The 14485-nt window shown below is 36.9% G+C and overlaps 1 protein-coding gene across 1 annotated transcript in view; it reads left to right on the top strand.

Annotated features, from left to right (window-relative positions):
* C4H10orf67 (chromosome 4 C10orf67 homolog) overlaps window positions 1–14485 on the top strand; it is a 156044-nt gene that overhangs the window by 127515 nt on the left and 14044 nt on the right. The window contains exons 14-15 of the mRNA XM_023548734.2: window positions 1787–1867; window positions 1950–2010. Coding sequence (XP_023404502.2) covers window positions 1787–1867; window positions 1950–2010 — 142 coding nt within the window. The remainder of the gene's footprint in view (window positions 1–1786; window positions 1868–1949; window positions 2011–14485) is intronic.

The raw sequence follows: 14485 nt of genomic DNA, 5'->3' as shown, positions 1-14485 counted from the left end.
TCGTGGTGTATTGTGGGAACCCTGGTAGCACAGTGGTTAAGAATTCAGTGCTAACCAAAAGGTTGGCAGTTCAAATCCACCAGCCACTTCTTGGAAGCCCTATGGGGCAGTTCTGCTCTGTCCTGTAGGGTTGCTATGAGTCGGAATCAACTCAACAGAACAGGTTTAGTGTATTATGAATTGTTACAAGTCTATTAGAAAGAAATGTTCAAAAACACAGAAAATGGCCAAAAATATATACAGCCAATTTTTAAACAGAAAAACACAATCAAATGAGGAGTACTCATGTAGAAGAAGTTTATCTTACTACTTGTCAAGGAATAAAATTTAAAAACATATACTATTTATCTGAGAAAAAGGAATTTTTTTAAAATATAATTTTCATCTATCAAACTGGTAAAGGTAACGCTATTAGATCATATTGGCAAAGATTCTGAGAAATTAATTGGTGTGATTATATTTACTTTTCCTTCTGATTGGTCTGTCTTTTTTTCTCTGTATTTTCTAACTTATTGTCAAGTAACATTTATTATTATTATAAAGCAACTCATTTTAACTAGAGTAGAGGGTCAGCAAAAAAGAGGAAGACCCTCAACAAGATGGACTGACAAAGTGGCTACAACAATGGGCTCAAGAATAATGATTGTGAGGATGGCACAGGACCAGGCAGTGTTTCATTCTGTTGTACATGGGGTCACTATGAGTCAGAGCTGACTTGACGACATCTAACAATAACAACAACACACCAACCAGAGAGAAGCCTTGAACGGGCAAAAATTCACATACATTCCCAGAGTTCATTAATGGACCTCAGACCTCTTTTAGTAAACATGTTTAGTCTACCTACAGTCCTTTTCACCCCCTCGTGTTTAATGTCACGACTTACTTCTCAGTGTATGATATGGGTGACAATTCTGCCTGCATGCTGCTGCTTCTGAACTCCTGGGAAAGACCCATTTTGGGCAGATGCACTCCTGGAGTACTGTGTAGTATTTGGAAGCGATAGATTTGGGGTACACATGACAACATGGATTGATGGGTTCCTGGGAATCAGGCCCACCATGGCTGTGGCTTCCAGTAGCCAGGAGGTACTGGGGAGGACCCTGTGATACCTGACCAATTGCCGTTGTTGTTAGCTGCATGGAGTCAACTCCAACTCGTGGCAACTCCCTGTATAACAGAGGGAAACGTTGCCTGTTCCTGGCATGCTTGAGTGCATTGTTGCAGCTGTTGGGTGGTGCTTTCCTACCTAAGGGGCTCATGTTTTAGAACTATATCGGCGATGTTCTATTGTGATCCATAGGGTTTTCATTGGCTAATTTTTGGAAGTAGATCACCAGGCCTTTCTTCCTAGTGTGTCTTAGTGTGGAAGCTCCATTGGAACCTGTCCACCATGTGTGACCCTGCTGGTATTTGAAATACTGCTGGCATAGCTTCCAGCATCACAGCAACACACAAGCCACTACAATACAACACACCAACAGGTGGTGGCCTGACCAATTACTAGTAATTCCAAGTGACATAGAGGTAATCGAGAGGAAATGGTATCAGGAAAGAAACTGAGGAAAACACTTCTCTTGATTTTCTCTCAAAGCAGCCTGCATAACGAAGGGAACCTATTCCATCTGTTGAAAGAGAAGAATCGCCTCAGCCATATTTAAGCAAATAAGTTGGGAGCATAGGTTTCATACCTTGGTTAACTGAGAGTTGAAGAACATTTTACCTGAATTTGATTTGACTGTTATTCCCTCTTGATAACACAGTGTGTGCGTTTTGTGTGTTTCAGAGAGTAAAACCCTTATTTGTACAGTCTAGTGTGAACCTAACAGATGCTACGTCTTCCCGAAGTGACATTAATACATATTCAGTAGGTAGCTTTTATTTTTCTATTAAACATTTAATCAGTTGGTATTATTCAGTCTCAGTAACAAAACTTTTTGGTTTGACAGAGAGGCAGCAAGTTCATAGACTTGGGCAGTGATCAGATATCCTCTCAACATTTATCAAAAGGTAAGAATCTTTATTGTGGGAAAAAGGTCCACACATAGAATGGGTACTTAGCCTATATTAACTTTGCTTTTCTTTGTCACCCTGATGTACTTGGTATTCTGAGTAAAGGCATGACATTGTTTTCAGACAATTTGTAAAACTAATACGTAGATATGCTGGAGGAAAGAATGTTAATATGTATTTCTGAATATCAATTGCTGCTAATTAAAAACGAATTTAGTCATAATTCAAAACTAGAAATTGTCCCAGTTGGAATCCTTTTTTATTTTTTAAGCTGTCAACAAACCTGGAGCTCCTGTTGAATTCCTGTTCTTCCAATTTAAAAACTGGAAGAAAAATGCAACTATTTCTAGCATACTTTATTTCCCATCAATCTTTTAAGAGCCTCAAATTAGACTGTTTTGAAACCGAAAGTAACTTTGGTCCTTATGTTTCTCTAAGTCTTTAGGGAACAACCATGACTCCTTTTCTCTAAATTTGGAAACCAAAATAGGAAGCCTACTCATTGCCCCTTTCTTTAACCCAGCTGAGAGTGTGGAAGGACAGAGTGATTAGGTGAAATTAAAGAAATTCATAATTTACAGGTTATTACTAGAGTCATAATTGACTCAGGGGAAACCAGTTTGGATTTTAGTTTAATAAACAAGTTGGATGAACAAAATATAATGTTATTACTTTAAATTATTATTATTGTTGATAACCAATCAGTCAAACCAGTTGCTGTTGAATCATTTCCAGCTCATGGAGACCCCCCACGTTTTCCAGAACAGAACTGCACTCAATAGAGTTTTCAAGGCTGTTAACTTTTCAGAAGCAGATCTCCAAGCCTTTCTTTCAAGGTGTCTCTGGGTGGGTTTGAACCACCGTCCTTTCGGTTAGTAGTTGAGCACTTAACCATTTGTGCCACCCAGGGGCTCCCTGTGACAACCAAAAGGTTTCAGAATGTCTGCTTTTCATGTCTGAGAATGTTTAAAAGTAGAGTGTTTCATAACAAATCTTAATGCAAGGTAGAGATTGTGATATACGTCTAAATCCTGGGCCCTAATTTTAAAATTCTCTACCTTTTGAAGATTGAACTTCAATTTTCTTGGGCCCCCATGCAATGCAGAAAAGCTTTTTCTGGGGTGCATCTACCTACTGGTGGTGTTTGTTCAACAGGTTCCGCTTGGGGTATAAAGGAACCTTTCAGCAGTCATGGAGCTGGCTGCCTCCTCAAGCTGTCAGCTAGGTTATGGCAATGCCAAGACTGGACGTTATAGCACCCCTAGCTTAGAAAGCAACAGCCCTTTAAAGGTTTCAGTATTTAAGGAAGTAATTAAATCTGCTGAGTTGTTAGAAATTCTAACCTGTACAGTAAGTTATTTCTAAAACATCTTAATGCACTAGGAAAAGAGAGACCCTCATGATTTCTCATAAAAGATGTAGGATGGATGAGTTTGGAGTCTGTGGTTGATCTAAAATTTTAATTAGAAAATTAGTTCACTACAGCATCCCATCCCCCCAAAAAGCTCAGTGGGCGTTTTGCATTTACGAAGTTGACTTTTTCCCATCAAGGAAGCCATTTTTCAACAGTTCACTTGAGTAGCATCTTGATGGCCATTTGGCCTGTAAGGCAGTCCCAGCTGAAACAAAGCATTGTCACTCCCTTTCCTCAGCCCTGAAATTGTAAAACGTGGTTAATTCTACCCTTTCTACTGAAAATCCTCCTAAAATTCGTTAGTCCACTTTTTTTGCCTCACTAATAAAATCAAATATAAATTTTTATGACCCGTAATTTTGCAGTGTACCACAAGGCTCACTGTTGTGAATATTACCCTGAATTGTACAGGAGAGATGGGTGAAAATGCTCACACTGAATGCCTCCAGATTTATATAACCCTGACGTTTCTTTCTAGTAAATCTCTGATGTCAACTTTGACGTGTCATGTTCTTCCCTTTGAATATAATGCAAGGAAATAATCCCAGCAACAAAAGTTTCGTGTTTATCAGGTTCCAATTAATCCAAATTTTCTATTTTGAATGAATAAAATGTATTTAAAAAAGAAAAATGCCAGGAGAAATTCTGAATTACTAATTCAGGGAGTTAATTCATCTTCTCAGTAAGAAGTATAGTCTTTAATGGTAATAGCTAGTGGATTTTAATCACACTAGACATTCATAGAGCTAAATTGTTTTCATCAAACAAGTCAGTCTTAGGTACCAAGGTACTTTGGAAAGCTGAGTACCCACTTCAGTCTCCTAGGAAAAAGTTTAATACATTATCAGGGTTTTAAAGCACTAATTCACAAATATGTATCAAGAGGTATCACCTACATGGTTAGTATGCACCTGGCTTTTAGGCAAATCATTATTACTTTCTGTAACTAGGGGGTTACTGTAACCTATCTGATCCCATTGCTCATTGCCATCGAGTCGATTCTGACTCATAGGGAACCTATAGGACAGATTAGAACTGCCCTATAAAGTTTCCAAGGAGTGCCTAGTCGGTTTGAACTGCCGACATTTTGGCTAGCAGCTGTAGCTCTTAACCACTGCCACCAGGGTTTCCAAACCTCCCTGATAGTAAACCCCAAATGAACTCTTTAATGTCATTATTGTATTGAGTTCCATTTTAAAATCTATCCTCCTTGATATAAATCCTCAGTGTTGCATCAAAGATTGAGGTTCTTAGGTTGTACTTTCACATAAAATACTTTTTAAATCATGTATAGCTAGCACTTAGTGGGTTCTTACTCTGTGCAGGTACTATTCTAAATGCTTTTCAAGTTTTAATTCTAATTCTCACAAAAACCCATGAGGTAGGTGCTCTTGCTTTGCCGCATTCCACAGATGAGGAAATTGAAATCAGAGGTGTTTAGAAGGCTGATGCGGTTATACCGCAAATAGGTGGAGCAGCTGGATTCAAGCCCAGCCCGTGTGGCCCCAGAGCCCACGCTATTGTATTGACTTGCCCCACGGCTCATGCATGACAATGCATTATCCCATTTTCAGCAACACGCAATGGGAAAACACGTGATGTAATAGGAAGAGAGCAAGGGCTTTGGAGACATACAGACTGAGGTTTAGATCTCAGTTTCAGCACCTTGCAGTGATGTCCTCCCACAGCAAGCCTTGGGAAGTCTGGATCTGAGAGCTCCAGAGATCAGCAGTATGTAGGGTCCTTATAATTACGAGATTTTATCTTGTCCAAGGTCAGCAGATGCCGGGTACTGTCTCATAGGATATAGAAAGCAGGCAGGCTCTAAGCAGCTAAAAATCTGCTTGTTTAGGCTATTCTTACAACTGGATATATACAAATTTGAGTTTGGAGCCACTGGGCTTTTTGGAGCTAAGAGGTCTGTTTGGGGCCAATACACAGAGGCTATTTTTGACTCATGCATGGTGACAACATTCCTTTCAATTCTCTCTGCTATGTAAAGTGGAGATGGTGACCCTACCTCATAGGTTTGTTATGAAGATTAGATGAGGTAAAGTGCCTAGCTAATCCCATCCCTACCTCTCCTCCTACTCAAGTCTGATAAACCTACATTTTAATCCACCACATTAGAGCAATATGTTAGTAATTTGAAAGAACTAGTCTCTCTATAGTTTTTAATAATTAATTTTTACAAGACGTAGGAATAAGATCCAGCATTGTTATCAAAATAATAAAAAGATATTTTTAAGCAGTGAGATAAAATATAATTTTAAACAATGCTATATTGGGTAATAAGTCTTTCTTTCCGAAGCAGCTTAAAAATCATTTTAGATTGTGTTGGACGTTTTAAATCAAAACATTCTAAAAAAGGACAACAGAGTTATTCAAGCAACATAGAAAATTTACTAGATAGATAAATCCTTGTGAAGGTAATAGAATAAAAAATGAGTACAATACTATCTGCAAAATTTCAAAGTAGTTTTTTACATAGTAGTAATTATCCTAGGAGAGCCCAGGTAACATTATTAATTTGTTTGCTGCTTAGCTGTGATAAAATTTGGGATCTGAGCTGCCCATTGTATACGGCGCACAGGCACAGATTGTATGTACTCAAGAAGACCTTTCTCACAGTCCAGTAATTAGATGCTATTGACATTGTAATCTTTGGAAAGGTTCTTAATGAGCTCCAAAGACACGAATCTCATAGATTAAACCTCAAAGTAACAGTGACTCTTTAAGTGGTTTGCCGGTAAGGGAAAGCTCAAACATAAGTATCTGAGAATACAAGAGAAACCCAAACTTAAACCTAGATTACATTGTGTTGTTAATTCCATGAAATTTTTAGGGGAAAAAACACCAAAGAGGTGATTCTTAAACCTTTTAAAGAATAGTAGAATAATAGCAATACAGTCGATGTACTTTTAAAACCTTTCTTTTCATTCTTTGAAACTTTGGACCTGAAAAGTATTTCCTTTTACTAAGAGTATTTTCCACCAATGTATGAAAAATAAATATCATTTGAAGGTGGTGTTCAGTTGCCTCTTTTTTTTAACGCAAAAATAATTTTTAAAACCACACAATACATTTAAATTTAGATAAATAGTAAAAATGAAATAAGAAATTTTAGGCACAGGATGATATTGTTTTACAGAGTTTTTTATATTGTTTTTAGACTGTCAGCTGTGATTAAATAATTGGTTAGGTTTTCAAATTTGTAAGTTGTATATTGATGGCTATAGACAATGCTTGGAGAAGGAGTTAATCAATGAATTTGAGTTAAGTACCAGAACAACGTGATTTACTAAGTAGTGTCTTAAGAAGTCGGTAAGCATTCATGAAGTCACTGCCACCCACTTCTCTACTACTTCCCCGTTGCTTGTTATTAATGTTATATTTCTAAGCTACCTATGTCATCCTTGTCTTTGAGATTTGAGCTGATTTTCTGCTACCTTTTATTTTCCTTTCAGGAATCTTCCTTGCTCTTTACATATATTCTAGAGATAGCTTCTACTCAAGGCATAGGATTTAGGAAGTTAGATGATAAATTAAAGCCTAGAAGATAAAAAAGCCTATCTCTTATATTATCCTTCCAAGTAAGGCCAGTGCTCAATGGCATGGAAAGGTGTCAGGGTGACTGATTGGATTAAAGAATTAATCATGAATGTTCTTTATCTAAGTGAAGCTCTGTCCACAGGTCAGATAGGGGATTGAAAAATGTGAAACAGGAATATGAAAGGGAACCTATGCTTTGAAAATACAGTGTTAATCTTTGAAATATAAGGTGGATAATTACTTTGAACTTGCAAGATTGTAAAAACTTAGTAGGTAAAAAGTTAAGATTAAACTTCAGGTAAGTTTTACTTAATATTAAAGATGGGCTTTACTAAATTGGCTGTCTTGTACTTAGTCTATTAGACAATGCTTCATTTAACAAATGCCATTAAGACATTCCTTATTATACCCCAACCTTTCTGCTGTGTATTGTTAGTTCTCTTGTTGGGCTGTGGTGCTAAGGGAAGGGCCACAGGTTGGATTTCAGCAGCCTCTAGATCCAGTGACCACGGATTTCATCTCAAATCTCACAGATTTGGCTGCAGACTGATACTGTTGGTCGCTTAAGAGGCATTGCAAATCATTTTCAGAGGTTTTGCCTTTGTGGTAGTAATAAAATATTGAAAAAGTGTTTCATTGGTGTACTGACATAGGAGTATTAATTTTTTTAATTTAGGAATACTTCCATTGTACTACTACCCATTGCCGTTGGTGGATTCTGACTCATAGTGACCCTATAGGACAGAATAGAACTGCCCCATAGGGCTTCCAAGGCTACGATCTTTACAGAAGCAGACTGCCACATCTTTCTCCCACAGAGTGACTGGTAGATTCCAATTACAGACTTTTGGTTAGCAGCTGAGTGCTTAAACTACTGCACCACCAGGGCTCTTTGCTTCCTTTGTAGAAATGTCAAAATGTTACAAGATATTGTATATGGACTCCTGCAAATCCATGTACATATCAAGTGTACCCTAGTTAGAAATGACATCTTCCTGTATGAAAGATACAGTATTAACAACACTTTCAACTAGAGGAACACCAAGTTTGGAAATTGAGGGTATTAGTAAGATTCAGTATATAGAAATGTCACTGGACTCCAACCCTCAGCCTACACATTCCTGGCTAGTTCACTAACTTTGAGCAACTTCTTTCATTTAGGTTCTTCAACTTCAAAGAAATAATCACATGGACAAAACACGTCAAATGAAGAAGTAATTTGTCAGTTACTAATTTTACACAAAGATAAGCTAGAATTAACAAAAATAATTTCATCATTTTTATTTTCCTATCAGCAAAAATTCACTTGAGGAAGGGCTTAATTTCTTTATGTTAATGTAGAAACTATATTTAATGTGCATTTTATTTATTTTTTATGTGTTGTTTGTTGTTGTGTGCTGTCAAGTTGATTCCAACTCATAGCGACCCTACAGGACAGAGTAGAACTACAACGTGGGGTTTCCAAAGAGTGGCTGGTGGATTCGAAATGCCAACCTTTTGATTAGCAGCTGAACTCTTAACCACTATGCCACCAGGGCTCCATTATTTATGTAGAAAACATTTTTATTTTTGTTATGGAATATTTCAAATATTTGGAAAATACAAAAAATTACATGTTGAACACCACCTGGCTGTATTTGATTTTGCTTCCCTCTCTCCCTCCCCAGAAGTAATCACTACCCTGGTTTTGGTGTTTGTGAGTGAGTTTGCATACTTTATATTGTGAAGGGAATAGATTTGATGCATTGAAAACTAAAGACTAAAGACCAGACAAGCTGTGGAATGACATCAAAGACATCATACATGAAGAAAGCAAGAGGTCATTAAAAAGACAGGAAAGAAAGAAAAGGCCAAAATGAATGTCAGAAGAGACTCTGAAACTTGCTCTGGAATGTAGAGTAGCTAAAGCAGAAGGAAGAAATGATGAAGTAAAAGAGCTGAAAAGATTTCAAAGGGCAGCTCGAGAAGACAGTAAAATATTTATAATGACATGTGCAAAGACTTGGAGTTAGAAAACCAACAGCGAAGAACACGCTCGCCATTTCTCAAGCTGAAAGAACTGATGGTACTGAAGAAAGAAGTCCAAGCTGCACTCCAGGCATTGGTGAAAAACAAGGCTCCAGGAATTGACGGAATACCAATTGAGATGTTTCAACAAACGATGCAGCGCTGGAAATGCTCACTTGTCTATGCCAAGAAATTTGGAAGACAGCTACCTGGCCAACCAACTGGAAGAGATCCATATTTGTGCCCATTCCAAAGAAAGGTGATCCAACAGAATGCGGAAATTATCGAATAATATCACACACAAGTAAAATTTTGCTGAAGATCATTCAAAAGCGGCTGCAGCAGTATATCAAAGGGGAATTGCTAGAAATTCAGGTCAGATTCAGAAGAGGATGTTGAACAAGGGATATCAATACTGATGTCAGATCAATCTTGGCTGAAAGCAGAAAATATCAAAAAGAGGTTTACTTATATTTTATTGACTATGCAAAGGCATCCGACTGTGTTTATCATAACAAATTATGGATAACATTGCAAAGAATGGCAATTCCAGAACACTTAACTGTGCTCATGAGGAACCTGCAAATAGACCAAGAGGCAGTTGTTTGAACAGAATAAGGGGATACTGTGGGTTTTAAAGTTAGGAAAAGTACGGATCAGGGTTGTATCCTTTCACCATACTTATTCGATCTGTATGCTGAGCAAGTAATCCAAGAAGCTGGACTACATGAAGACTAACAGGACATCAAGATTGGAGGAAGACTCATTAACAACCTGTGATATACAGATGATACAATCTTGCTTGCTGAAAGTGAAGAGGACTTGAAGCACTTACTGATGAAGAACAAAGACCACAGCCTTCAGTATGGATTACGGAACCAACTGGACCAATAAGCAACATCATGATAAACAAACAAGATTGATGTTGTCAAGGATTCCACTTTCCTTGGATCCACAAACAATACCCATGGAAGCAGCAGTCAAGAAATCAAATGACACATTGCATTCAACCAAGTCGTGGTGTTTTCAGTCACCTTTTATGCATGTGAAAGCTAGACAATGAATAAGGAAGATCGAAGAAGAATTGATGCCTTTGAATTATGGTGTTGGCAAAGAACATTAAATATACTATGGACTGCCAGAAGAACAAACAAATCTGTCTTAGAAGAAGTACAGCCAGAATGCTCCTTAGAAGCAAGGATGGCAAAACTTCATCTCACATACTTTGGACATGTTATCACGAGGGAACAGTCCCTGGAGAAGGACATCATGCTTAGTAAAGTAGAGGGTCAGCAAAAAAGAGGAAGACCCTCAACAAGATGAATTGACATGGTAGCTGCTAAAGATGGGCTCAAGCTTAACAAGGATTGTGAGGGTGGCACGGGACGGGGCAGTTGCACATAGCGTCGCCATGAGTATTAGAAATGACTCAACGGCACCTAACAACAACATATTTTATAATAATAATAATTATATATATATATAATTCAAGGTTACATATATTCCACTATCATTTTTATATAATGCTTGAAAACGTGTTAAATGATGTCATATATGTAACATTTATATACATATCATTTATATATAACATCTTTTAGCATATGTATATAACATTTCTATGTATTATATGTATATGTATATATACATATGGAAACTCTGGTGGCGTAGTGGTTAAGTGCTACAGCTGCTAACCAAAAGGTCGGGAGTTCAAATCCACCAGGCGCTCCTTGGAAACTCTACTGGGCAGTTCTACTCTGTCCCATAGGGTCCCTATGAGTAGGAATTGACTCAAAGAGAGTGGATTTGGTTTTTTGGTATATATATATATATATATATATATATATATATATATATATATATTCTATATAACATTTAAATGTATCATTTGGAGCCCTGGTGGCAAAGTGGTTAAGAGCTCAGGCTGCTAACAAAAAGTTGGCAGTTCAAATTCACCCGCCTCTCCTTGGAAACCCTATGGAGCAGTTCTACTGTGTCCTATAGGGTCACTATAAGTCAGAATCAGCTCAATGGCACACAACAACAACATACATCATTTATATATAACATCATTTAGCATTTTTCAAGCATTATATAAATGATAGTGGAATATATGTATCCATGAATTTTCCCCATAAATGCTATGTGTTTGAAATTTATGTTGTTGCATGTATTTTGCGTTCATTTATTTTACCTGCTGTATAGTATATATATATATATATATATCCCATTGTGTATTACAATATATTTATAGAGTCTCCTGTTGATGGCTACTTAGAAGATTTTCAGTTTGTCACAATCATGAACATAACTGCAATAAGCATCCCTGTACATCTGTCATAATGATCATGCAAGTTTCACTAGATACCTAGAAATGGAATTACTGAGTTGAAGGGTATATACATCTTTAACTTTACTAGCTACTGTCAAATTGTGCTGCTAAATAGTTGCACTAATTTTTTTCTTATCTGTTGAGATAACTGTGATTTTCTCCTTTAATCTCTAATGTTAAAATTACATCATGTTGAATAATACTTACATTTCCTAAAGTTTTGTGTATATGAATAAATTTAATTGTGTAGTATTTTATTTATGATTTTTCTCCCGAGCTAGGTCTATAATTATTTTTCCCTGAACTACCCTTCTCGGGAAACCCTGGTGGCATAATGGTTAAGAGTTCGGCTGCTAACCTTATGAAGCAGTTCTGCTCTGTCCTATAAGGTCACTACGAGTTGGAATCGACTTGACTACAACAGGTTTGGCTTTTGGTTTGGTTTAACCTTTACTAGTTTGGGTAAGCAAGTCTGACTAGACTCAAAGAATTGGGTGGTCCTACCTGTTCTTTTAGACTACTGAAGTTTGTATAAGGTAGACATTATCTGTTCTTTGATGGTATGGAAATATGTCTTTCAAACTCAGCCTAGTATCTTTTGTGAAGGAAGGAAGAGATTTCTGAGTACCAACTTAGTTTTTTTAATGGTTATTGGTTTCCTATTTTGTCTTGAGTCAATTTTAGCAACGTGTCTTCTAAACAATCCATTTTATCTAGGTTTTCAAATACATTTAGATAAACTTTAATTATATTCTCCTATGAATTCTACAATCTCTGTAATTATGTTCCTTATTCTGTCCATAATGTCCATAATGTTGTTTTAATATTTACCACCTTTTTTTTTTTTTTTCCTGTTCTTAATCCTGCCAAGGTTTTGTATAATTTTTAGCCTTTCGTAAAAGAAAATGTTTGGGGTTTGTTGATTCTCTCTACTGTTTTTTCATTTTCTGATTTGTTAATTTATGTGTTTTCTTTATTATTTCCTTACTTCTACCTTTGATGGTTATGCACTTGGCTGCTAATCAAAAGGTTGGTAATTCCCTTGGGAGCATCTATCTAAGATATTCCACTGATCCCAACCCATCCAGAGCAAGGGAGAATGAAAAAAAAACAGTCACAAAGGAAAGATTAGTCCAAAGGGCTAATGGACTAAAACTACCACAGCCTCCACCAGGCTGAGTCTAGTACAACTAGATGGTACCCAGCTACCACCACTGACTGCTCTGACAGGGATCAAATTAGACGGTCCTGGACAGAGCTGGAGAAAAATGTAGAACAAACTTCTACTCACAAAAATACCAGTGTTACTGGTCTGACAGAGACTGGAGAAACCACGAGAGTATGATCCCCAGACACCCTTTTAACTCAGTACTGAAGTCCCTCCTGAGGTTCATTCACCCTTCAGCCAAAGATTAGATAGGCCCATAAAACAAAATGAGACTAAATGGGCACACCAGCCCAGGGGCAAGGATTAGAAGGCAGGAGAGGACAGGAAAGTGGATAATGGCGAACCCAAGGACAGAGTGTTAATATGTGGGGTAGGCAACCAATGTCACAAAACACTGTATGTACTAATTGTTTGGTGAGAAAATAATCTGCTCTGTAAACATTCATCTAAGGAACATTAAAAAAAAAAAAAAAGGTTGGTGGTTCAGACCCACCCAGTGTTTCCTTGGTTCAAAGAGCTGGTGATCTGCTCCCAGAAAGATTATAGCCCAGAAAACCCTATGGAGCAGTTCTACTCTGTCACATGGAATCACTATGAGTAGAAATAGACTCTGCAGCACCTAAGAACAACTTTTGAAATATCTGCTGTTTCTTCTCTAGTTCATTCATTTCTTTTCATTTTACTATATTTTAATAAATGCATTTATGACTCTGCAAAGCACGTTAACTCCAAAGCATAAATTTTGATGTGTAGTACTTTAACTGTTCCTTAATTCTAAATATTTCATTGCAATCATGACTGCCTCTTTAACACATGTGATTTGTAAACATGCTTTGTTGGGATTACCATACCTTTGACTAAACCCGTTGCCATCAAGTTGATTCAGACTCCTAGTAACCCTTATGACAGAGTAGAACTGCCTGCCTAGGATTTCCAAAGAGCAATCAGTGGATTCAGACTGCCAACCTTTTTGTTAGCAGCCTGAGCTCTTAACCACTGCACCACGAAGGCCCCACCTTTAACTAATGACTTCTAATTTAATTGTATGTATGTCAGGGAATGCATCTGTATGGCATTAATCCTTGGAAATTTGTGCAGACTTTATGAAATTGGATATGCTCCACTTTTCTAAGTATCCCATGTGAACTTGAAAATAATTTATATTCTCTATTTGTTGAGTGGCAAAGTGGTTTCAAGCTTGGCTGCTAACCAAAAGGTGGACAGTTCAAATCCACCAGCTGCTCCTTAGAAACCATATGGGCCAGTTCTATTCCGTCCTATAGGGTCACTATGAGTCAGAATCCACCAATGGCAATGGGCTATTAGGTCATCTTGGTAATTTGGTAGTTCAAATATTCTCTATTCTTCTAATGTATTATGTGCTGTATTATTTTTCTGAAAGAGGGATATAAAAAATATCTCAGTATGGTGAGGATTTGCTAATTTCTCCTGGTATTTCTGTCAATTTTTGTTTTATATATTTTGAGACTATTTTAAGTGCGTCCTAATTCATCTTCCCCGCCTCCCCTTGGTGGATTGTTGCATGCAGTGTTCCTCTTTATCCCTAGCAATTAATTCTTCAATGCCTTAAATTCTATTGTGTATTTATTTATTGTATATAAGGATACAATATCTTTCCTTTGATTAGTACTTGTTTTATATCTTCTTTTCCATCCTTTTATTTTTTATCATCTTATAATTCTTTGTATTAGATTTTCTCTTTAAGCAACTTAAAACTGAATATTTTTTCTTTTCAATTCTCTCTGATATCTTCCTTGTAATCATTTGTTTATTTTGTTCACAATTATTGTGGTTATTGATATATTTAAACTTATTGTTAACATCTTATTTTCACGTTTTTCTGATTAGGGACCTTTTGTTTTACTTCCTATTTTTTTCTTTCAGGCTTTCTTTTGGGTTAGTAACGTTTTCTATATTCCTTCTTGTTCCCCTCTGCTGGCTTGAAAACTAAGAGTTGTACTTCCTTAAATGATTATTATTA

This window comes from Loxodonta africana, chromosome 4 (assembly GCF_030014295.1).
Source record: "Loxodonta africana isolate mLoxAfr1 chromosome 4, mLoxAfr1.hap2, whole genome shotgun sequence".
Lineage (NCBI taxonomy): Eukaryota > Metazoa > Chordata > Mammalia > Proboscidea > Elephantidae > Loxodonta > Loxodonta africana.
Note: the sequence above shows the minus strand (reverse complement) of the source record. Positions and strands in the feature narration are given on the sequence as shown.